General features: G+C 42.1%; 1 protein-coding gene across 8 annotated transcripts in view; it reads right to left on the bottom strand.

Moving 5' to 3' along the window:
* The window catches only part of adgrl1a (adhesion G protein-coupled receptor L1a), a 310,848-nt gene that overhangs the window by 42,965 nt on the left and 241,953 nt on the right, over positions 1–25,930 (bottom strand). For 7 of the 8 annotated variants that reach the window (XM_088603734.1, XM_088603728.1, XM_088603730.1 and 4 more), the window contains 11 exons: positions 25,738–25,841; positions 22,514–22,699; positions 21,201–21,239; positions 18,759–18,939; positions 17,614–17,736; positions 10,383–10,588; positions 9,454–9,627; positions 8,854–9,063; positions 5,698–5,918; positions 3,425–3,491; positions 2,478–2,569 (listed from right to left, as the gene is read on the bottom strand). In XM_088603734.1, the coding sequence (XP_088459860.1) occupies positions 2,478–2,569; positions 3,425–3,491; positions 5,698–5,918; positions 8,854–9,063; positions 9,454–9,627; positions 10,383–10,588; positions 17,614–17,736; positions 18,759–18,939; positions 21,201–21,239; positions 22,514–22,699; positions 25,738–25,841 (1,603 nt within the window). The remainder of the gene's footprint in view (positions 1–2,477; positions 2,570–3,424; positions 3,492–5,697; positions 5,919–8,853; positions 9,064–9,453; positions 9,628–10,382; positions 10,589–17,613; positions 17,737–18,758; positions 18,940–21,200; positions 21,240–22,513; positions 22,700–25,737; positions 25,842–25,930) is intronic. The other variant, XM_088603731.1, reaches the window with a different exon arrangement.

Genomic DNA, 25,930 nt, shown 5'->3' with positions numbered 1-25,930 from the left:
CCATGACATCTTTTGTGATCACAAATGCCACTGGTCATGTAGCAAATGGATTCCCCACACATTAATAATGCTGGAGCCTAGGAGCTCAAGAGGTTAAGGAGGTTAAGGTGAAGGACATCTAAGTAGGAGATACCAGGTTCACACCTCAGATGAGCTCTAAAGCCATGGGCCTGAGGTAAATCATCCAGCTGTTTCCCATAAGTTGCTTTGAATAAAGGTATTCTCTTCATAATCATTTTCTTAAAGTGTTGGTATGGATTCGAGTTAGTGCAAGTTCATTGTCAGTTAAAGAGAATTAAAGCTCGGAGAATTGAACTCTTTTAAGCATGTCAAGCATTATTTGCAATCATTCATCTCCTTCTCAGTTCATGATTGCACTTACAAATTGCCCTGTTTCTGTGAGATGGTGTTGTATGGAGTTATTGCGGCCCAAGTTCTCATCCTGGAAAGGTAGCAATTTAGTACACAATGTCACCAGTAAAGCTTGAGAAAGCGCTGGAAAACAATTAGGCCAAGCCTGACAGGATGGTCAAATGGATGGCTCCCATACTGCCTGGGAGATGCTGCTTTGATTGTCCTAGTTTCCTGCACTGGGTTCTGATCGGTGGTGAGTCTGGTACCACTCTTCTTACTGTCAGATACAGCACAGCAGCGCTGGCCTCGATCGCACATCAGTCTACCAGCTGTGGAGGCGTTGGCACCAGAATTTACAAGGGAGAGTGCCTGCGCTCTGGTTGAGCACAGCCTGGCAGCTCTTCTGAGGAATCCTGCCACACACCCACCCTTGCCAGCCTGGAGAGGCCTATCTGTGCTTCTAATTGTCTAATTATGTGAGACTCAGAAGACAGGAGACTGCACAGGAGCCACCAGAGGTCAGGGAGAGAGATCGGTTTGCCTCAACCTTTGTTCGGCACCAAGAAAAGAACCCTGCAGCTTGGCTTCGGCTGGGGAAGAGTCAGTTTTCAGTATGTTACTGTTCTAAAAATTTCTTATCAATCAAAGTGGTCTTTCACTCAATCACAAACATACTATGCTGGCTTGGAAATGACAAGACAACAGTCAGATTTGCAAAAGAAAGGCAGCTACAACTTATTTCTAATTCTCCAGTAAATTATGTAAAACATTATTTCTGAGCACTCCTTTCTTAAAAAGAGCATTCATTTTCAAAGATTTAGAAATACCATGTGCAGAGAGGATGAAGAGGAAAAATTATTCTCCCTTCTCCTGCAGTGCAATATACCGATATGTCTGCATCCCTGAACAGATCACAGATCACTGGGCCTTCATGCAGAAGACACCCCAGACATTGATGTCTGGCTTTTTGCTTTGTCAGAATAGCCATTTGTGAAAGATGAATGAGTAATCAGTGGGGGAGGTGGGAAATCTGGTGCCCTTACATACAGGCAGGCAGTGACAACTTAGAGACACCAACTGACCCAGTCTTTGGTAAGAAAAAGGAAAAGAAGGAGTACCTACAGAAAAACTCCATAAACATGACAAGAACATGTAGCCTCCCAGCAGAAAGTGTTCCAATCCAGAATTGAATCCAAGATCCTGCAAGGCAGCAGCATTTAAATCCATGCTTATGTATTGCCCCTTTAAGTATATTTTATAATACACATACGGTATATTATGTGTAGGTTATTTATTTGTATACATTTATTTATATCCAGCAACCTGGGCTCTATAAAAGCTTCTTTGCTTTAAAATTAAAAAGAGACTTGTCCTTCTAAAATTGCTGTCAAACTAAATTTCCCAAGATGCCCTTGGCATACGAATTAGGTGCATGAGGAAAACAACACAGAGTTTTTAACTGCCAGAACCTGCTAGCGGTTGTTCAGTGAGGTACTGTACATACAAAAGACTGACACAAGGGATCAGAATGCTAAAATATGAAATGCAGAGAAGGGTTAGTGTGGAAACCAATAAGAGCTGGTTATCAAATCCCTCAGCGTAAATAATGACCTACTGTAGATAACTGCTCTCATCCCATATGTGTCCAAAGATATAAGCAGAAAAGTGCGTAGTACCATAGTTAAAGTTTAAAAAAGTTATAGACAAATAATGTATATGTGGCTTCAGAGAAACCCAGGTGGTAAACACCTCCATTTGGCACAGGGTGGACTGTAGAAGTGTCTGGTTCAGCTGTGGACACCTGGACCAAATTTGACTTCTGCAGAAAACTCTGAGCCTGTGCTCTTACTTCTCTCCTCCATCCACTGCCTCAGCTCTGCTGCTTGTGCTGTAGGGGCTCACAATGTGAAACATGTACAGTAATAAACAAATTACGGTTCAAAGACTTTTTGGAAGGAAATAAGGAGGGGAAGTAGATTAGTGATGCACAGCCGTTGGCACAAGACATACTGTACTGCATGTTTATTGTCGGTGGATTTCTTTCCCTGTGGATCACTGAAGCAGTCAGGGTATTGAAGCAGACCTAGAAAATAGCAAGAGACGTATTTCAAGATGGGACTCACTTGATGTTGTCCAGACGACTGGAGTCAGGTTTGAGGGCGGAGGTGTTGCGGATCATCTTGTGCAGCGTGATCATCAGGAACACCAGGTTCAGCTGCAGGGGGCAAAGGGCAAAGGTTACCCAGATTCATTAAGGAGAGAAGGTGGATTTACACAAACAGACAAGAAAGTTCACATACTGAAACCTTATTTATTAATCATTAAGTACAGTACATAACTCATATCTACATCTTAGGAAACAACAGGTGTACAAGGTGTTTAGTGTCATCAAAACCTTTCACAATGTTGAGAAAATCTAGGGAAAGTTTAACATGATGGTAAAGTGCTTTTATAACATTTTTTTTATTAAATGTGAAACAACATTGCTACAATACAAAAAAAAACAGGGTAGCTAATGATTTCATACAGAATGTGAATGTTGAGTCGTACATAACTTACAATGCCCCAGGTCTCTACTGTGCTGGAATTACAATAGCATCATGTAAATAAGTGGTGTCTATCTCCATATGTATAATACCAACAAAATGGATCCGAATGTGGACTAGGGTCAGGTCACTCCGTAATCAACTCTTGATCTGATTTTTTGGCTGCAGCTAACCCAGTTCATTCTTAGCTTGGGATCAAGAAGGGGGTGGTCAGAGTAGAAGGCTAATGTCAAAAGACTCAGCAAAGTCTCTAACCATAAAATGCTTAGGTTGTGACCCGCAAATGTGTTAATAGTTGTTGTGCCATTATATGTAACTCATTTTTTAAAGCTGCTGTACGGAAGACAACGCCAAGCCATGTTAATCATTTTAGGTGAGCAACTGAAAAATATTGTTTGGTCACCTCCCAGTCTGTAAGGCACACATACTGCACATGTACTGGCCTTCACATCCACTTTTAGTTACAATAAGTAAAGAGGCATGAAGATGCTGTGCCTACAGCGTATGGAGAGAGAGACACTCACCATGATGACAAAGGAGACCGGTCCAATAAAACTCCAGATGAAATAGTTATCAACTCGCAGCCAGCATCTAAGAAATAGAACAGACAAATTGCCACTCCTCTCTGTCCCTTGATAATGATAAAAAGGCAAATCTTAATATGGACAATATAGCACTCCAACTTATCCTGCCCTTAATACAGACACCAAGACATGCTATTCTCAGCTCTTAATACTGATGCCAAGGCACTGCACTCTGCCTTTGTGATGATACCATCCTAATGCTCACTTTCCTCCAATTTAATCTGGAACATTTCTGACAGGACACTGTATAAATGTACACATCAGTGCTGTTACTTCAGGATCCAGCTGGACTTTTGACATTTTTCATTTAGTTGGGCCAGCTGGACTGGCAGACACTGCATCACTATTACTCTCTGCAGATGAAGAACCCTCTATTATGTCCATTATTAAGAAGGGATGAGGTGTGGGGAGGGGGTGGTAGTGCTTTAGAAAGAGCTCAGAAGCTGTTAGTGTGAATTTATTTCATTGTGTTTTGCACATAAACAAGCTGCATTTGTAGTTTACCACAGATGAGTCATGTACAGTATGTACTGTATACAGCTAGTATAGAAAGTCACCACCCCCTTTCAAAATGTTTACCTTTTGTTGCCCTAAAGCCCAAAAAGACAAATAAAATCAAACTTTTTCCAGTTTTATTTACAAATTGTACCTTGCAACATCCAAGTAAAAAAAGAAAGCAAAATGTCTGAAAAAATAAAAATAAAAAAGTAAAATAAGTGGGTTGAATAAGAGAACACCCCCCGAGTTAATATTTGGTGGAAGTACATATTGCTTGAATTACAGGCTTGAGTTTGTTCGGATACATCTCTACCAATCATCTCCTGACTTGTGCCTTTCTACAACTTTTCTCGAAGTCCTTTTGAAATCACCTTTCTGTAGATTCTTTGCTTTGAAATGCACTTCCAAGCAGTGGAATCTTCTTGAAACAGCTGCTTATATTCTGAACTAATCGAAATCACCACAGTTGATCACCGGTGGGAGCCAATTAGTTTCTTGTGTGATCTGTAAGGTGATCGGTTATACCTGAGCAAATTTACAATTGCAATTGTAAGGGGGTTGTTCACTTATCCAAATAAGGTATTTAACTGTTGCAATTTTAATTAATTTTCAGACTGCTTTAGAATTTTATTTTCACTTGGCTAATGTGGGTTACTGTGTGTAAATAAAAATGGAACAAGCCTAATTTAATTTGTTTTTATTTTCAGAGTGTCATACAACAAAAGGTACAAATTTTGAAAGGGGGTGGTGGCTTTCTATACCTGCTGTACAGTATATACAGTATATGTGTGTGTACATACAGTATGTCTTGGTGATTAGCTGTACAGTGTCACATACTGTATATGTATTGTAGTAGAATATTGCAACAACCATGCACTCCTACACACAGCCTGAAATAGCTGCGTACCATGTCCTTCCTCTCATGAGCCCCATTACAGATGCAAACAGTGGTAACCAGGAGCCTCTTGATGTGCAATTCATTGATTTGACTGTCATTTTAATCCAAAGCAACTTCCATTAGTAACCATTTATACAGCTGGGTATTTTACTGTAGGGAGGCCCAGTTGCACAGTGGTTAGCATTGCGGCCTTGCAGTACTGTGGCCCTGGGTTCAATTACAGACCTGGGGTGCTATCTCAGTGCATTTTTTATGTTCTCCCTGTTATAGTGTGGATTTCCTCCGGGAGTTTTCTTCCGACAGTCCAAAGACATGCTGGTAAATTACTTGGCTTCTAGGAAAATTGGCCGTGGTGTGACTGTATGTGTCTTTTTGTGCCCTGTGATGGACTGGGATCCCATTCAGGTTGTATCCCACCTTAAGCGCATTGCTTTCTGGGATAGAATGCGGCTCTCCTGTGACCTTATATTGAATAAAGCAGTTTAGAAAATGGATGTAAATGATGGCGCAATTCAGGAGATGTACCTCACTCAAGGTTACAATATCAATATAGCTGGGATTTGAACACATAGTCTACCGGTTACAAGCCCAGAACACTAACTTTCCCATTATTGTACCAAGTTTCGTTACTTTACAATGAGGTCAATAAATGTAAGAAGTACACTTAACATAAGAGTACAGTAACATAAAGGGCACTGCTGGTTTAATTAGTGTCTTTTGTAGACGTGTGCTGTATACCTGTATATAAAGTGGAGTTAACTTTGGGAAATGGTCAGAACATGGAACCTGTTAGGAAAAGGGGTTTGAGGATACATACGCTTTCTTGGTGCCATAGCTACGGTAGTCAATGGCTGCTGAGATGCCCACCACCAGAGCAGGGAAGCAGTAACCGCACAGATAGTAGTATTTCTTGCGGGAATACTCGCTCTCAAAGACCTCCACCAACATCAGGTACAGGTGCACTCCTTCCAGGCACATCCAAGAGAAAGCAGCCAGGAAGAAAAAGTGCAGAAGGCCTGCGAAAATGGGACAGGCAATCTGAAAGAGAGAGAAGGAGACCAGGGATCTGTTCAGGCCAACAAATAATTATACACTTGCTTACACTTATATAGCGCTTTTCTGGACACTTCACTCAAAGCGCTTTACAGGTAATGGGGACTCCCCTACACCACCACCAATGTGCAGCATCCACCTGGATGATGCGATGGCAGCCATAGTGCGGCAGAACGCTCTCCACACATCAGCTATCAGTGGGGAGGAGAGCAGAGTAATGAAGCCAATTCATAGAGGGGGATAATTAGGAGGCGATGATTAGTAAGGGCCAATGGGAAATTTGGCTAGGACACCAGGGTTACACCCGTACTCTTTTCAAGAAATGCCCTGGGATTTTTAATGACCACAGATAGTCAGGACCTCGGTTTTACGTCTCATCTGAAGGACGGCACCTGTTTACAGTATAATGTCCCCATCACTATACTAGGGCATTAGGACCCACATGGACTGCAGGGTGAGCACCCCCTGCTGGCCCCACTACCACCTCTTCCAGCAATTTTTTCCCAGGAGGTCTCCCATCCAGGTACTGACCAGGCTCACACCTGCTTACCTTCTGTGGGCTGCCAGTTGTAAGTTGGGTGATAATACTCCTACCTCATTTTAAGGGGGATCTACAGTACAATCTTCATTTTTTTAGGGTCATCAAAAACACCAGAATATAACTGATTTATTATGTGAGACATGGTCCCTATCCGGACCACATTCCCAGACTTCTCCAAGGGAATTGCTTGTTCTCATTCAGCTGACCAGTTTCAGAAAAAAGAAAAGAAGGAAGCAGAGACTTCCTGTTTCAGTCAGTGGAATGCTGGGTGCAGAAGACAGACCACTTGTGCTCTCCACAGAGGGAGAAGAATTAACTGAAAACCAAACTGAGTTTAGTGAAACTGACCTGTGAGTTTTAAGCATTTAGAAGTTTTGAGGGGAGTCACAGGGGAGACTGTGTAAATAGTAATACCTGTGTAAATACTAAGCTGATAAGAACTTAGCAGATCAGCTTCGATAGACTATTCATGGACTTTGTGAAGACGTTTGGTTAGGAGCTAAAAAAAGAGGTTGGTTTGGTTTTGTATTTTTTCCCCTCACTATAAATTCTTCTTCTTCTTCTTCTTTTTCACAGCCTTAGTCCCAGACTGTCCTGGGGTCAGCTGCTTTGGTTGCTCTTCTCCATTTGTCTCTGTCGAGCACATCTTCCTCACTCACTTCACATACCTCCATATCTTTTCTCACACAATCTATCCATCTCTTTCTAGGCCTGCCTCTTCCTCTGTTACCTTCCACCTCAAATTCCATTACCCTCTTTGTTACTTCCTCAACGTCCCTCCTCATGATATGTCCATACCACCATAACCTCGCCTCTCGCATTTTCTCAACCACATCCACCACCCTACATCGTCTACGGATTTCTTCATTTCTGATCTTATCCTTCATTGAAATCTGCAGAATCCATCTCAACATCCTCATTTCAGTTCTTCTCATCAAGTTCTCTTCCCTCTTTCCAACTGCCAAGCATTCAGCTCCATATAGTAGTACAGGTCTAATCACAGTCTTGTACATTTTGCACTTTAACTTTCTGGGAATTTTCCTGTCACAGATTATTCCAGTTATTTCTCTCCACTTGTTCCATCCAGCTTTCACTGTTTGTTTTACTGCCTCCAGTGTTTCTCCTCCCTTTACCAGTTTTGATCCAAGGTATTTAAAGTCATCAACTTGTTTCAGTTTTCCTCCATTTGTCTCCTCAACATTGGTCATAGTATCTCCTCTTCTCTCCATTACCATTATTTCAGATTTTTCTGCATTCATTTTCAGTCCACCCTTTTCCAGACTCCTCTGCCATTTGAACACTTTCTCCTGTAGTTCTACTTCTGAGTCTGCCATCAGTGCCACATCATCAGCAAAGATGAGTTCCCAAGGCACTTCTGTTCTTACCTCCTCTGTCAGTGTGTCAATAATGTTTATGAAAAGGAAAGGACTTAGTGCTGATCCTTGGTGTACTCCAACTGTGATTTCAAACTCTTTTGTCTCTCCCTGTTGTGTTATCATCTTCGTAGTTGCATCTCTATAGGTTGCTTGAACTAACTTCACCATGCTTTCTGGTACTCCTTTCTTCCTCAAGCACCAATACACCACCTCTCTGGGCACACGGTCATATGCCTTCTCCAAGTCCAGAAAGGCCACATACAGCTTTTTCCCTTTCTCTAGTGTCTTCTCCTGTAACTGTCTCATCACAAAAATGATGCTCTCACTATAAATTGCTCTGATATTTTTATTTAACTCCCCAGCTGTATTTTTGGTGTATTTTAAAGATCCCATTACAACAAGTCAATTGGGCTCATATGTACGGTGGGACTACAATCGTGACACATGGTTGACTTTCTGATATGCATTGTCAACTGAGTGTCCTTATTTAACAGGCACTTTGCTTCTGAAATTATGTCAACCAACTGACCACAGGTTGATTCCAGCCTAGTTTTAGAGTGATCTCACAAGGAAATTAGAAGCTCAGTGATGCTAGACCTGGGCTCAGTGTCATAGTAAAGGGAGTGAATGCTTATCAAATCAAGAACATTTCAGTGTTTGTTTAAATAACATTTACAGAGTTCCCAAACATTCATTCCACTTTGTCATTGTATAGATATATGCGTAGATCAGTAACAAAAATGTCTAATATAAATGTAGGAACAAGTAAAGGTATATTCCATTAAGAAACACAATGTTGCGGGTGTGGAGCCTTCTTTGGGCATTATATTAAATACAATATAAATGTATTTCTATTTGAGTTTGCAGCAGAACAAATTCAGAACATTTTCACTGCCTTTTGATGTTGTCTGAAGACACTGTACAGTATCTCTCTTGCACCCACAAAGAATGGTGAAACATTCTTATTGCATAGAGGCTCATTTGCAAGTCTGTCCATACTCACGTCGTATTGAGTCTTGTCGATCCCAATGAGAAACAGCAGCTCTGCGATGAACAGGTTGATGCAGAGGTTCTTGTGGATAGTGTTGCGGTCAGTCTGCAGTCCACGGAGGAAGCAAAAGGTGGAGATGCAGATGGCCAGACACACCAGCGAGATGACGATGCCCACCCAGGTGATGACAAACAGGATTAGCTCATGCATCCGGCCTGGGTACTGAGGGGCATGGGGAGAGAGGAAGAGAGCCATCAAAGAACTGAAACCACTGATAAAACAAATTTGCAGAATTTCCAAAGCTCCACAGCAGTGCAGCACGTGAACTGAGTAAATGAACACAGTATGGTTGACCATACTGTAAGTCTGGTTGTATGAGTGTGTTTGCAGCAAGAAGTCTTGCACTATGAAGAGTGAAAGTGATTTACTGTGTCTGTGATTTATCACGAATGCACGAGATGCTCTGGAATGTAGAGTGTACACATTTGTTCTGTGCATGTGTGTCAGTGTCTGTCTCACTTTTGTGTATCTCACAAGGTGCCCAAGAACTCTCTCACTGTGTCTGCAGTCAGTGGTGAGTGAGAATGACTGTGCCAGTGTTGCCAGTCCTACCACAGGATCGTGGTGCGCCATGAGCACGGCGAAGTTGGTGAGGTGGCTGCATGAACAGGTGGTGTGGGTCTTGTTGGTCTCCACCAGTCGGCAGCCCTGGGAGGACCAGTAGCCCATCATGGTGCGCTCTGAGTAATTCCAGAAGGTGCAGTTGGGGCTGTAGTGGTTCTCCAGCTGTAGAGACAAGGAGGGCAAGAAGGACAGGAGTTCAACAAAAACTGCAGAATTTAGTTTTAATTTGCATACTGAAGCAGACTCACAAGGGCAGTGGAAAAAAAAGGTAAAACTCTAAATGTGTTATCTAAAAAATAAAACATCAACATGCTCTCCTATCCAGTCTCTTTACATCTGTTTCGTGGGATCTGGAGTACTGGGGACAATCAGTCACTTAGAAAGCAAATTAGACTCTGCTGATACTTGGACACTACCATCTCCAGAACTTGGAGAAATTATGGGCCTATTAGAATTGTTAGGCACCTATAATGTATGTGTTGAATGGGAAAAAATGAGCCAGGGAGTTTAACAAAACCCTTATATTTATAGCAATTACTTGAACTGCACTGCCTTCTGCTGATCCTGAGATACTACTCAGTAAGTCATGAAATAGTATATTGGTCAACATTACACAGTCTTGTTACACAGTGTGCTTGAATTTAAATAGGAGTTCATGGCTTCTGGTGAAGTTTGGTAATAAACAAGGCATTGCTCCTCTAATTAAAATATTCTGATTCTTCCCACAAGCTATAGTAATTAATTCCTTGAGATCAGAGGTCACAAGCAGGTCTGCCTGTTGTTAACTAAGCAGTGTAGCTTTGCTCTCATTTTAAACATCAACTTGTTTGGACAGGAAGAGTAACCAAGTGATTTTTTTTTTAAATTGGAATTTGTGTGTTATTATTTTGCTGTCTTTAAAAAGCCAGTGGAAGTACCTGGAGATGCTGCAGGGTGAAGATGACGGGTTCGGTCAGGTAGATACGGCTGGACTCCTTGTTGATGGAAGCTGAGATAACATGGGAGTTGACCACCAGGCCCTTGTTGGGTGAGCCAGGCTCTAGTTCCATTTTGACAGAGGCATTCTCCGTGGACAGGAACGGTCCCAGATTCTTGTAGAGCAAAAAGACTACCTTCACAACCCCTGTGCAGAGAGGAAGCATAAATAACACAGGTTCAGTGCTGTGACAGAAAAGTCAGGGGACAGATTAAACAGGTGCCAATTTACAGAGTCAAGGATTCAAATCCCACAATCAACACCACATACTGTACCTGGCTATATATGTGGAGACAAATACCAGAAAGCAGTACACAGAAATAACTTTTACTGAGCTGCAGATAATCTCCTTAAGCATACTCCAGCTCAGCCCAGTTATTAACACCTTGCAGAGAAAGCAAAAAAGACTGAATGACCATGGCTTGAATGACCAAGATTTTGAAGTTTTCTTATTCAAACAGCTCGGAGTTAGCCACGTCATTTCAAATTTCTGATGTGGAGATTTACTGTATATTAAAAGAAGACTGATGCGTTACTGTGTAACTTGAAAGTGTCTGAACTTTACTAGAGGTTAATAGTTGTATTGATAAAGGGCAGAATGTTCACATTTAAATGTGTACCTCTGTCTCTATCATTTTTAATTTATTCCGTATACACTCTGCTGGAGAAAACAGACATTCTACAAGAGTCATTCTAAATGTCAGGGCTAATAGCTCAAAGATATCCACATCACAGATGTGCGAAGGTGAGGGACCAGGAAATTCTGTGATGCCACACCATATGCCTGAAAACTGCACTCAAACACCTGCCTTCCCTGCCAATAGCATGGGTGAAGGTGACAATTAACCCTGTCTACTGTCTCTTTCTGAGAGTCTTCAGGAAGGTAGAGCACGAGAGCTGTATTCAAAGGCACGTTGCAAAGGCATGTTGGTTGAGAACAAAGAGACCAAAGTTCTTCTATATGAGAAATGCAAATGAAGTAAAAAACAATTATTGAAAAAAATGTGCTTGCACTAATAAAATTCACACACACAAAAATACTGTATATCACCCAAAGTAGCACTGGCACAGGGGTGATTTGTTATATATTAATTTTGTTACCCATTTGAATGAGGCTTATCTGCACCATAAATAAATGAAAGGCTCTTGATTTGTTTTTTCAAATGATGGGAATCGGGCACAGGGAAGCAGGTGAATAAGGAAAGAGGGAGAGATGAGAGCGCAGGATTAGACAGCAGGGAGATGGAGAGAGAGTGAGAAAGGGGAAAAGAGATAAATGAATAAGAGCCTTTTTAAAATTGACTGATTTTTTTTCTGACAGTGTGGATAATCTAACACCGTCTTTCTCCTTTTTTATTCTAACAAAATGCACGGGGATGATAAGACAGATGAGAAGCACTCAGTGTAGCTGCTTATCTTCTGCCCAATACCTACCCCCGCACACAAATCTACCCTCGCCTCTCTCGGTCCCTCACAGCCTCACACAACAAAGTGAGTGACAACAGGAGGGGCGCACCACACAGACTCCTCTTCCTATCTCGTTGTCTCTCCATCTTTCCCTCATTCTCTCGCCACGTGCTTCTTCAAACAATTACATACTGTAGTCCTGCAAAAAACTCACTCCCAAGCCTCCTTTCTCGCTAAATTGCATGGGCTTGAGCCTGCAATATCTTACTGAGGTAGTCACAGAGCCACTTGAGCCAGAACACAGGAGCGATCCTTCAACAGAGTTTGGCTCATCTTTGTTATCTGATGGGTCACAGTGTAATGTTCCCGGAGCCCCTCCAAGAATTCTTCAGTGTTCCCCAATCACAGCATGGAGGGAGCAGTTTGTTCCACAAACCCATAGAAAAGCCTCCTGTTGTCACTCCTAAGCTGAGAGCTGCACTCGTTCCAACAGGTCTTATTCTAGTCTTAATTGACTATACTGTAGCAATGTCCTGGGTGACCTGGTTCATTTCAGAACGTGATGTATTCTGGTTTGTTAGAGTAGCTCGTACCCATTGCTTTCAAAGAAATAATTCTGAGGAAATGAAGAAGTGAAAAGGGCTGTGCTAGCTTACTCAAAAGGTTAACTGGAACCCATTCCTCCCAGATAAATTATTTAAATAGATTGTTCAATGACGTGTTGAGATCTTCAGACCAACAAACAGGCTTCTAACAACTGAACGAGCAGCTGGGGTCAAGTACCTTGCTGTTGCTGTATGTGCTACCGTTACAGAGCTCTTATGTTGGGGATAATCAGAGACAATAATTTGAGCCAAATCTGTGCTCTTGTGCATTAACTAACACCATCCTGCTTATTTCTTTTCTTCATCCATCATGCATGTTGAGAGAATCAGGTGCAGTGTTTCAGGATGCTCAGGGCTCCTGGGAAGCCTGTTGTTGAGACACAGGGACATGTCCCCCACACACACTTGAGATCCCCCCACTCCTGCTCTTTGTTTCGGAGGATTTCAGTCTTCTCGAACAGGCACGTTTTGGGAATGACAGAAGCCATCTGATCCACTCTGCCTTTGCGAAAAGCCAAATGCTTCTCAAGTCTCAAGTGAAAACCAAGCACGGGGAAAAAAATATGCTGATTTTTAAATTCTCCTCCAAGTTGCATCACATGACCCCACGTTTAGCTTCCCCTAATATTTTGGGATCATGAAGTGGCTGAGCCCTGTGGAGATGGAACAGATGCAAAAGTGTCAGCCAGCGCAGAGCAGCACACTGATGTAGCTTGAAAGTCGGATTGTTGTTTTCTAGTAACGTTTTTGTTGTTGGTCTCTTTTCAGCTTTTTTTCAGACTACTTCCAAGAGCTCTGACATATGAAAAGGGCAGCCTTAACTCAAAAGAAAACATCCCTGTGTCAGAACACTAAGCACAAAAGGGAGGAAGCACAAACACACGTTATCTGGTAGGTCTTGCGTTTTGTGTCAAGCAGGGCCTAATGCAGACTGTGGTGGTTATATGCAATGTATACAGTATATGCATGTTCCAGAATAACTGAAAGATCTGAAAAATCCCAGGGCGTTTCTCGAAAAGAGTAGGGGTGTAACCCCGGCATCCTGGCCAAATTTCCCATTGGCCCTTACCAATCATGGCCTCCTAATAATCCCCTTCTATGAATTGGCTTCATTACTCTGCTCTCCTCCCCACTGATAGCTGATGTGTGGAGAGCGTTCTGCCGCACTATGGCTGCAGTCGCATCATCCAGGTGGATGCTGCACATTGGTGGGTGGTGGAGGGGATCCCCTTTACCCGTAAAGCGCTTTGAGTGGAGTGTCCAGAAAAGTGCTATATAAGTGTAAGCAATTATTATTATTATTATTAATCTGTACTACACTCTATACTTATGGAGCATGATTCAATGTGCCGAACTCTGCACTCCCTTATTGATCGCTTAGTTTAAGGACAGACAAATTTGGATCAGCCATCCTTGCTACTCTGTTTGTATTAGGGGGCTGAGGGGTACAGAAGATAGTGATCTATTCAGAATGAATAGTCTTTGCAGAACAGCATAGCTGGTAGGTCACAGCCAAGTTCATATACCACTCTGAATAGCGGCAAAATACTTGGGATGGCAAGTTTGTTGGGGAAGGGGACATTTTCACAATGAAGAGTTGGAATAAAAAATTACTCCTACTCCCTCAAATCTTCAAAGCTGTTGAAAAAATCCAGCCCATACAGTATATTCTTTCAGGATCAGCAGTGAAACATAAACCCGAGAATACAAATGGAAGCAAAGCTTAAGAAAATTTTCAACCCAGAACAGTAGAACAGAACATGGTGTTTTCCAGGAAAATTGACAAAACTGAAGTAATCATAGACAAATGAATAGCATGTCTATTATAATCAAGATTAAAGAAACAAAACAATTAGTCATAAACTAGGGGATCATCTGTATGGCAGGATGAGTCTAGGGGTTACATGTCTTGGAGTTAGAAATGGAGGACTTCGTCATCTCACTTGTTAGAAATTTTTGAATGAATAACAGCAGTAAGAAACATTCTGATATCTGATGGCATATTTAGAATTTTGTAGGGTTTCTGATAAGATTCCTTATAAAAGATGCATCCGTGTTAATGCATTTATTTGGGCTGAGAATTGGTTAATGTATAAGAAAACGCACAGACAAGGGGTGCCTGTTCAAGCAGAGGAGAATGTTGTATGCGGAGTACCACAGGGATCTCTGTTAGGGCCACTGTTGTTTATCATTTAGAGCACTGACTTTATGTCATTGAGATTGTAGTACAGTTCCTAAATTAGTCATGTTCACAGATGATACCAACACAGGAGGGTAAATAAATGCTGTTGAAGTAGAAAAGGGAGTTAAATAGGATTTAGGAAAAATTCAAGTATCAAATGACATTTAATGTAGACAAGAGCAGATGAGTTCATGATGGTAATTATAAAATATAATAAACTATACATTTAACAGTGTACTTGATTGAACTCTAGTCATAACACAGTATACTTTTGGTATGTGGTCTGGAAAAGTGCATCGCGCAGCAAATCATTGGATCACGAATCAATTTTTCCCAAAAGGATTAATGTAAAACAGGGAAGTTATGCGCTGGGACTCAGACATTCAGTCTGCACACTTGCAAAAAAAAGCATTTTGATGCATTGATTCCTTTCTTTTAATACAGTAACAGTGCACAAAATGAAAGTTGTTCATTAATGAAAGTTTCCATTTGCTGTTTCACACAATGCAGTATTAAAGACATACTATAAATAATTGTTTCTACTTCTGCTTTAACACAAGTACACTGCATATTTATGGATGCAGTATGGTTATATATATATACAGATGCAGCCATTCAAAATGGGTGGGGTATTTTGCGGCATACCCCGGTTCTTTAGATACGCGATTCCATATTATATTCCCTTTTAATCAAATTCTAAAAGTATGCTTGTTGACTCTGGTATCTCTTTAGTTAAAGACTTCGATGCTTAAAATGTTTAGGGAGAAATGGAATACTGGTGTGTATTTTTTCTTTAAAGTACCAAGACCAGCCATAGACTGTATGTTTATGTTCCAAAATTAATATAGTTTATGGCCTTCACATGCGTTACAGTATGCTCCTATTCTTTTTATGCTCGGCTACTAAGATTTCCCTTCAGTGGTAAAATTCAATATCTACAACGGGCACAGTAAAGACGTTTACTGTAAATCTTTCTACGAGAGACCAACGGACCACGAGTGCCCCTGTCGGTCAACCAATCACGTACCGCGGTACCCCGCGTCAACTTGCGTCACGATGCGCGACGCCGTAGCCAATTACCTCCGGTACGTGTCTGTACCGCGCACTTTGAATGGCTGCATCTGTATAGTGCATTACAGCATAAAATAAAGATAAAACACTGGGTTCTTACAATGTGATGTACAGTAAAGTCCTGTAGTTTGATGAGTTTATGTGCTCTGTTGCCTTATGGCTAGTATACACGTATGTGAAACTCTGGGCAATGGAAACAAATTCTGGTATTAGTATTTGCGACTCAATTGATAAATAAAGTATAAAGGGGTATTACTGCACATACTGCACAAGCTAAGCAGGTGTGAGCCTGGTCAGTACCTGGATGGGAGACCTCCTGGGAAAAACTAAGGTTGCTGCTGGAAGAGGTGTTAGTGGGGCCTGCAGGGGACGTTCACTCTGTGGTCCACGTGGGTCTTAATGCCCCAGTATAGTGATGCGGACACTATACTTTAAACAGGCACCATCCTTCGGATGAGACGTAAAACCGAGGTACCGACTCTCTGTGGTCATTAAAAATCCCATGGCGTTTCTTGAAAAGAGTAGGGGTGTAACCCCGGCGTCCTGGCCAAATTTCCCATTGGCCCTTATCAATCATGGCCTCCTAATAATCCCCATCTATGAATTGGCTTCATTACTCTGCTCTCCTCCCCACTGATAACTGATGTGTGGTGAGTGTTCTGGCACACTATGACTGCGGTCACATCATCCAGGTGGATGCTGCACATTGGTGGTGGTGGAGGGGAGACCCCATTACCTGTAAAGCGCTTTGAGTGGAGTGTCCAGAAAAGCGCTATATAAGTGTAAGCAATTATGAATTATTATTATTATTATTATTACATATGAAAAAGACTTGGGTGTTGAATGTAGACAGATTACTTACATCTTCTAGACAACAATGGAAAGCAATACAAAAGGCAAGCAGAATGAACAGAATGCACAGATAAATGTGCAGAATCGAAATCAGCAAAAGTTAAGTTAAAATTATAGAATATACTTACATTATAGTAAGTATAGGTCTTATAATAAGACCTAATTTGGAATATCCTGCATAATTGCAGTCTCCATATCAAAAGATATATTGTTGTTCTGGGATCAGTGCAGAGAAGAGACATTCCCAGATACATGTACATTCAAGGAATGTCTATTGCATAACTATAAAAGAAAAAGGAATGTCTAAAAGATGATATACTGTGCTACTGACAGGCGAAAAGAACTGAATGTTTTAGTCTGGATCTGAGAATGCTAAGAGGGAATGTTGATTCCAGATCCCCAAGGGGATTGACAAGGTCCCCATGGACAGCAAAACACTGGAGGAAACTGCTGGGAAGTGTATTAAAAACTGCAAACAGCAGACACTTCTTTACACAAAGGGGTTTAGGAATCCAGAATGGTCAAATTGTTTAAGCTGATATCCTGGGTCCTTCTAAGCAACAGATGGATGGGATCCCTGGATCAATGAACTACTAATAAAAAAATGACCAAAGGGGCTGTACTGTATGATTTGAATGTTTTCTTTTCACTTTTAACCTGTCTTAAGTTAACATGTCCGGACATAGTGTTATGAACAAGCTGCCAGAGTCCTTTTAAAGACGATTTCCTCTTTTCCTCCAACAGACGGCTAGACTAGGACTTTGGATCAATTGCCAATGAGAAAGATGAACTAAATAGCCTCTCCTCTTGCCCACGAGTTTTTCTGACACTGTATCAATTTTCTAAGGGTGTAACATGAACATTCGAGGACCAGTGAAGTACTATTTCCCCACCCTAGGGATACAAATACTGGTCATACTTTGACCTCACATCCACCAAACCAGATCTGAGCACTGAAAATACCAGGCCACAGAGAGCTCTGCATCCTGCGGTCAATCTACTATGGGGCAAAACCAGAAACTACCCCCTGGTGTTAAACCGTTTCAGAGTCTCACCTGTGCGGCTGTTCTGCTTGATAGTGGAAGCAGAGAGCTGGATGGAGCTGTCACTGGGGAAGGACTGAGGAAAGGATAGATTCTGCAGGTCTGCCTCTGTGTTCAGGACCCAAACTTCAAGAGCTGGTAAGAGAGAGAGAGGGGTTAGTGTGCTGGCAGAGAGACAGGGGTGATTACAGTGACCCCACTGCATTGAAAGAGGAGTTCCTCAGTGTAAGAGTGCCAAACTACATCACACTGCCAAGGCAAAAATTGGGGGACCATTTCCCTAAACTACGTAGGAAAGTGGAGCATGTCATTTCCTGTTTTCTGAGTGATCTCCTATCTAGCTATATTTGTCAAATGTGCAACTTTACTCAGCAAAAACACCAAAACTAAAGGATACACCTGACCTGGATGACTCCACCAGCAACTACCACCTGTTACAGTAAAGATGGGGCTGTATAATAATAAACCTTATTTTATATATTGCCTTTAAAAGTAACTAAAATGTTAACAAGGAGAAGTGGTAACAAAATTTGTGCAATAAAAAAACAAGCATAATGCAGAAGAAGATGCAAGGGGCAGACACAGATCAAATGAGTAAAAGGCTTTCTCAAGAAAAACGTTTGGAATCTGGATTTTAATGCATAGATCACTCTAGCTAGGTAGGTGACTCTCATATCCTTGGAGATAGAATTCTGGAGCTCTGGGGCAATTACAAGAGAAGACCCTGTCCATAGATTATGTGCAAGCTTGGGGGACAAACAGGAGTCACTGACTATCAGACTGTGACAGAAAGTTTCTAAAGCTAACTAGGCATTAGAGTTGGGATCATATGGCCAATGACTTCTCTGGCATCTCTTGCAGCACTTCAGTAATGTCATTGAGAGATGAATCATTCTTCCAATAGACACTATCTCTCCTGTCAGGCACTGTTGAGCTTGCAGCTGAATACTTCAGAGAAGCACATCTGCATGAGACTCATTATCTCCCGAGCGAGTTACCAGAGTGCCAGGTTCTAAATGATATTTGCCCATTCCAAATAGTGTGGGCATATATAAGAAAAAAGAAGCTCTAACGTAAAAAAAGACAACAAATTCTGACTTCACAACAGCATGTAAAATTGAGAAGTTTTTAAGGAGTGGGCCCTGCGCCTGTCTCACCAATGTTGGTGCCCTTGTCGGTGAACTTGGACTCGTAGAGGTTGTTAGCCAGCAGGAATGCCCCTTTCTCCATCACATCCAGCAGCATGGTGGCTGTGTGGGCCTGCTCGGTGGAATTCATGTCCTGCCAGGAGTCCAGAGCGTCTGGGCGCAGGAGGTTGTCCACTGTCTGTACCACTGCCTGCAACATTCAGGAGACACAATCACAGCAGGAGAGACAGTCAGAGGAACACGGATAGACAGGGGCATAGAAACTAGCTTGAGAAAGAGAGACAGAAGAATCTAACCCAGGAACAGGGAATAAGAAAACACTGAAATAACACAGAAAGAGGCTTTATCAGAGGAACATGGAGAAATGGGGGAATAGAAACTAGCCCAGAGAAAAGAAGAAACTAATCCTGGAAAAAGGAGAAAGAAGACAGAAAAAACACCAGAAACAAAGACTTTGACAGAGGAACATTGGAGTAACAGGAGAATAGAATAGCCCAAGAAAAGAGAGAAAGAAGAAACTCACTCAGGGAAAGAGAGAAATACACAAACACAGCAAAAGATGAATACGGATAAAAAAGAAATAATAACAGAGAGAGAGGCAGTAGAAAATGGACAGCATGTAATGGAGAGAGATATAATTTACCACAGGGAATGAGTGAGAGAGAATGGGAGACAGACAAGGTCAGTTTAACTCTTACACAGGGGAGAGAAAGATAGGTACTGTAAGTGGAGTTACAGTGACAGAGAGTGTAGCAAAGTTTTAAAAAAGAGGGAGAGAGAACAAAATTGACATCGGTAGAGAAAAAGCATTAGAGTGAGAGATATTGAGAAATAGAGAAACATTAACATTAGGCTTATGGAAATGATATATTTCTTTAGAATGATGTGCCATGTGACCTTGGCATAAGACGATCTTCTCATATTTTAAGAAAAGAAGAGGATATAGTGTTTGAAAAGACTTCAATGGTCCAACATTTTTCAAAGGCCTGAAAAAGCATTCCGATATATTCTCTCTTGACATTTCCTGATGTTCCCTCTCTACTTTTCTTCTCACTGCCTGCCTTGAGAAGCCCTTTCACATGGTAATTGCTTGTTGCAGTAATGAAACTGTATAAGCCAGAGTTTCTCAACTGGAGTGCAGCAGAGCAGTGGTGTGCCTTTAGACAGTAACAGATCTGCTCCACTATTTTGGAAAAGTTAGGTATGAGAGAAAACAACGTTTAATATTGGTTAGATGTATTAGATCTATTAGTTTTGGTCAGGATAGTAGTGCAGTAGGGTAGGGTTCAATTCTGGACCAGGGGTACTCTCTGTGTGGAGTTTGTATATTCTCCTCGTGTTCATATGGGTTTCCTCCAGTTACTCCAGTTTTCATCCCACACTCCAAAGGCATACTGATAGGTCAATTAGGTCCTGGGAAAATTGTTCTGATGCAACTGTGTGGTTGTCTGTGTGTACCCTGCAAAGGACTGGTGTTCCATCCATGGTGTATCCTGCCTTCTGTCCAATGCTTGCCAGGACAGGTTCTGGCTCCCTCGCAACCCGTTATTGAATAAAGCAGTTAGAAAATGGATGGGTGTATTAGTCTGTGGAACAGAGAAAGTGTTGTGTTGTATGGTTGGTGTTCATTTAAGAGAAGACTGTTCACGTGAGCTGGAGCACACCAGAGAGCAGCTGAACAAGAGCTCTGTCGTTCACTGTCAGCAGTTCCCGTCAGCTTACTGTATGTGTAACAGGACTGAGTGCACTGAGCCACTTGCAGAAGGAACATCACCCCCCTCTGAAACTCTGAAAACTAGTGAAAAAAGCTGCCATTTGACAGTGTATGACTGGCCTTTTGGTTCTGTGGAGTTATCCACTGTCTAAGAACTGATCCTTTCCAGGGACTGTGCTTGAATCCCAGCAGAGGCAGAGTGCAACACAACAACGATGAGACAGACACTGATTCAAAATTGAAATAATACTATGCTCAGGGCAATGATGTGTATGTGTGTGTGTGTGTGGGGGGGGGGGGGGGTATGCCACTACTTCTTTTGTATATTTCCGAAAGTGTGCCGTGAGATGAAAAAAGGTTCAGAAACACTGATATAAACAATCTAGGCCAGGTTTGCAACACCAGTATTTCTCAGAGGCTTTTCCGTGCACTGTACAAACAGAATAGGGGGGAAGACATCAGACCTGCTCATGGCACAGAACACTTGAAAGAAGCCAAGTAAAGAAAAGAGATTCCTAATGACAAGGACAGAGGACCAAACAAAAGAAAGAAAAAAACATGATGCCCTGTGTGTGCAGAAAATATCTCTTGCACAAATGGGACATTCCTCTCATGTGAGACCCAAGGACCGAAACGAGAGCAAAGAATCAGAGACTGGCATCCAGGGTGACAACAGAATTTAGAGGAAACTGAGGTGACAGGAGAATTGGGTAGGAGCCTGACTGAGGTGACGTTACCTGGATATACGCTCTGCAGGTGCGCTCCCTCTTCTGTAGCTGAAAAAAAGAAGTTTTGTTAACCATTACAGGAAAAAAGGCAGGACCCTATTCCCCATTCCCTAGGAATGGTTTCATAGGGCATACAGTACTTAACATTCATTATGATGCTCCTAGCTGTAGAGAATGACAGAGTGTTTACACTTTTCTCTAGATACTGTATTCCCTCAGCCTTGCATGTGGAGATGTGATTTTTGATGTTGATGTGCTTTGGAAAAGAAGTATTGTAACAGTACACTGTCTACCTGGCTCAATATAGGATGGAAAAGGAAAAGAATGACAAATAAATGCAGGTCAGGGTTCAATTTGAGGCATTAACTTAGTAGAGGACTGAGGGCTTTGAGATTAAAGTATAAAATAAAGTTCAGAATTATTAAGGAGTCACTCCTGTAAATACTTGGATTTTCACTGTGAAAGAAATCGTTAGGCATGCTGTGTTTTTTTCTGTTTTTTTTTTTTAATCCTACTTATTCCTGTGACATGTGAATGAAGCCACCACTTATTACAGCACACACAATGCAATTTCTCTTATTTTGTTTCATGACAAGTGTGCTACAGGGCATTCCATTGGAACCTAACTTCAATATGAGCTTGTTTTGGGATTTTGGGCAACTGACAACAGTGTCGGAAGTGACTTTTAAAGTTTTTGCTTGAATTTACTGTGTGTGACATGAAATGTAACTACGCCCACAACAGCAGTAACATGCCACTTTCTATACAGTATGTCAGGACAGTCCAATTTTCTTCTGTCTCACCGAGTGATTACACTATTAGTAACTGCAGTGTCTCAGTACAGTAGTACACTGCAGTGTGTGGGAAGGGTGTTATCTGCAGTGTCTCAGTACAGTAGTGTGCTGCAGTGTGTCAGTGTGTGGGAAGGATGTTATGTGCAGTGTCTCAGTACAGTAGTGTGCTGCAGTGTGTCAGTGTGTGGGAAGGGTGTTATGTGCAGTGTCTCAGTACAGTAGTATACTGCAGTGTGTCAGGGTGTGGGAACGGTGTTATCTGCAGTGTCTCAGTACAGTAGTACACTGCAGTGTGTCAGTGTGTGGGAACGGTGTTATCTGCAGGTTCTCAGTACAGTAGTACACTACAGTGTGTCAGTGTGTGGGAACGGTGTTACAGTATCTGCAGTGTCTCAGTACAGTAGTGTGCTGCAGTGTGTCAGTGTGTGGGAAGGGTGTTATGTGCAGTGTCTCAGTACAGTAGTACACTGCAGTGTGTCAGTGTGGGGGAAGGGTTGTATTCAGTATTGCGGCAGTACAGTACTGTACCTTGTTGTAGTTCCTAGCAGCAGACTCCTTATTGCCTGGCTTCAGGGCCTGGAGCTGGGCGTCCAGAATGTCCAGCAGCTGCTCTATGAGCCGGACAGAGGAGCTGACATCCCCAGCATGGATCCTACCCCTAGTGTGGTTCACCAGCTCCCCAGCAATATTAGCTGCATTCTCTCCACTCTTAATCTGGAATTACACAATTAGAACCTCCTCAGTCCCTGTCAGCATTTTAGAGGATATACTGTATGCTTGCCTAATGCTATATTTAAAGGAAAAATTGGAATTCTGGAGACCTAGAGCTGTTCAAACAATAAAGGCTCTTGCTCTGAGCACAGGTTCAGATCTGTGGATCTTGTCACTATCTGACAGGCCTGCGCCAGTTGGGATAATGTTAGAGACAGTGATTTCTTTGACCTTCTGAGCTGTGCAGCAGCTGAGATGCACTGCTCCTCCGGATGGCACAATCTGCCTGTAAGTCACAGTGGAGATTGCATTGTGTATCAAGATATAAAATACATTTACTGTATAAATCACTTGCAGTCTCATTTTGTTCAGTCTGGTAAAGTGTAAGCCTGGCTGGTTTCTTTTTTTTATATATTGGCAGCAACTGTTCTCAATGGGTGAGACAATGAGATGGATACAGTGCAGTTTGGTGTTTCTCGAGTTTCCATCCTTCGTCCCCTGTTGTTTTGTTGTTAAGATGCTGCCTTCAGGACACATTGATATAACATATAAACGTAACTTTCATTTTTATGCTGGAAATACTCAAGATTTTGTGCCTCTCCAACCACAGGCAATCAAATTCTTACACGAGTGGCTATAAATTAGATTAAATTAAAGTTTGAGAAAATGAGAGGCATGCTGTGGCACACCCACCCATCAGAGACATTGATAGTGTGATTGGCTGCATGCTCCACAGTCCCTACAGGAGAGTTAACACTAAGGAGAGACACATCCCTCAATGAAAGAAGTTGCTGTATCCACTACCAGTGACAGTGTTGTGGTAAGATTACCACTTACTGTTGCATGAGCCTAACCAGGCAGTATATTGCTTATTGGTCCCAACTGACCAGTGGCATGAACCAGGTTCAAAACAGCTAAATTTGGACCACAGGCTCGACATGCTCTCATGGTTTCATGGTTTTAAACTTGGACAAGTTTTTACTGGTGTAGCCACACAAGACTCAAGGTCTACAAGAGTTCGAACTCAAGGTTGTGCTAAAAAATAAAACTTCTAACAAAATAGGATCCACTCTTCACAGAGTAATATACAAAGGCTCTCAAAATAGGGTAAGAACGGAGATTACCGACTTGTATTTTTCTGTTAATACTACATCACTTTACACATTCAAAGTTTTCGGGTGTGCAATATTTTAATATATGCAGTTATGCAGTGTAAATGCTATGAACTTCCCTGTGCATGTTAAGTAGTCCGAAGTGTATCTGCTGTTTAGGCTACTAAAGATCAAGTTATGTGCTCACAAGAAATTCAATATTTATTTTCTAAATAATCAATTGACAAATGATGTGACAATTTATGTCACTTCTTTAAAGTAAATGTTTTTGATCATTATGCGCACTTATAAATAGCTACTGTCTCTTTTTAAATTTAAATTCCACTGTAGTATCATACCCAGATTTCAAAGACATACTGGTGGGTTAATTGGCTTCTGGGAAAATTGGCCCTAGGTGTGAGTGTACGTGTGTCTTTGTTTGTGTGTGTCCCCATGATGGACTGCAGTCCTGTCCAGGGTGTACCCTGCCTTGTGCTTGTTGCCCTGCCAGGATAGGCTAGGGCTCCCCCTATTTAAAGAAAATAGAAAATGGATGGATGTTGTATCATATATACTAATGGAAAAAAGAAACACAACATTTTCTGGAAAAGAATACTATAGTTATAGCTTATGTACTTTTACAAAAAGTTCTCAATTTGTTTTAAGCCCTCTGACCAGCAATACAGCTTGTGCAGTGAGGCATTGCAACTTGCCAATTACACGAAAGCTCATTAGGTGCACCTCTACTCAACGAGGTCTAGGTGGAACAATGCCTGATCAGATCACTTTTAAAAAGGCCTTAATTCAAAGCCTTGGTCACTGCAAGAAGAAGACCACAATTAGTCAGTTTTCTGTGCATTCCATAATGCCTCGAATGTCACCATAAGCAAGCAAAGAGCCATTGGCATGCTGCAGGCAGGCATGTCATGTGCCAGCATTGCCAGACACTATGGAGTAAGCCGCTCCACTGTGGTCCCAACTGCAGAGAAGGTTTCAGCAGACTGGCAGGACAGATGACTGTCCAAGATCCAGTCGCCCTCGAGTGACCACACCAGAGCAGGACTGTGTGATGTGATGACAGATCATTTCAGATCTGCCACCCATACCGCTACTGAAACTGCCGGCAGACACAATGCCCGCATCAGTGACAGGACAGTGAGGCTCCATGCTGCTGGCTTTAGAGCAAAGCGACCTGTCAGAGGCTCTCTGCTCACACCCCCTAAACATCACACACAACTGGCCTGGGCCAGACAGAGGCTGCGATGGACTCGTCAACAGTTGCATCAGGTCCTCTTAATGGATGAGTCACTCTTCAGCCTGCTCCACACAGATGGGAGGGCCAGAGTGTGGAGGAGGAGGTGTTGCATTTCTTTTTAACATCAGTATATTTTGTCCTACCAGATAAGTAGGAAATACCCTACATAGTGGGTAAGTCCACCACTGCTAATGATGATACAGTAGCTACAACATGTCATAGCACTCATTCCAGAAAGTGTTCATAAATGTCTGGGGACATTTAAGACTGTTCAGGGATCTTCTCATTGTTCTCTTGGTTCAGCAGCTTCTTGTGACTGCCAACAGCCATTGTCTGGATGTGGAGGCTGTCTGAATTGACACTTTAACGAAGTCAGTGGTTTCCTCCAGCAACATCCCCGGTGAGATTGTTTACATCAATCTTTTCCCCATATGATAATGAAAATGCCTGGTGTGCTATTGTTTTACATGCCTTAGGAATCATGGTAGACATCAAAGGAAGGACAAATCAAATTTCTTTGATCAAAATTTGTAACTCATAAAGCACACTATTATTATATATTGTGGCAGGTTAGCATACCAAAATGGATAAACTTCCTACTCATTTTATGTGTTGTCTGATAGAAAAACCAGAATCTGGATAAACCCGTAGTCCAAGGTTTACATGCAGTATAAGTAGCTCAGAAGGAGCCATACCTTCTGTGCAACCTGGCTGACCCAAGGTGAGGTGCAGTTACTGAGGTCAGGACCCCGTGGATTCCACATGACTGGAGATGACAGGCACTGGAATGATGCAATACCTGTGAGAGACAGAGACAGGGAGCAGGGGGAGAGGATGGGAGGGTTACGAAAGAGCAAAGAAGACAGCGAGAGGAGGGAGAGTGAATGG

This window comes from Lepisosteus platostomus, chromosome 13 (assembly GCF_059453375.1).
Source record: "Lepisosteus platostomus isolate fLepPlt1 chromosome 13, fLepPlt1.hap1, whole genome shotgun sequence".
Taxonomy (NCBI): Eukaryota; Metazoa; Chordata; class Actinopteri; order Semionotiformes; family Lepisosteidae; genus Lepisosteus; species Lepisosteus platostomus.
This window is presented reverse-complemented; position numbering and strand designations above follow the sequence as displayed.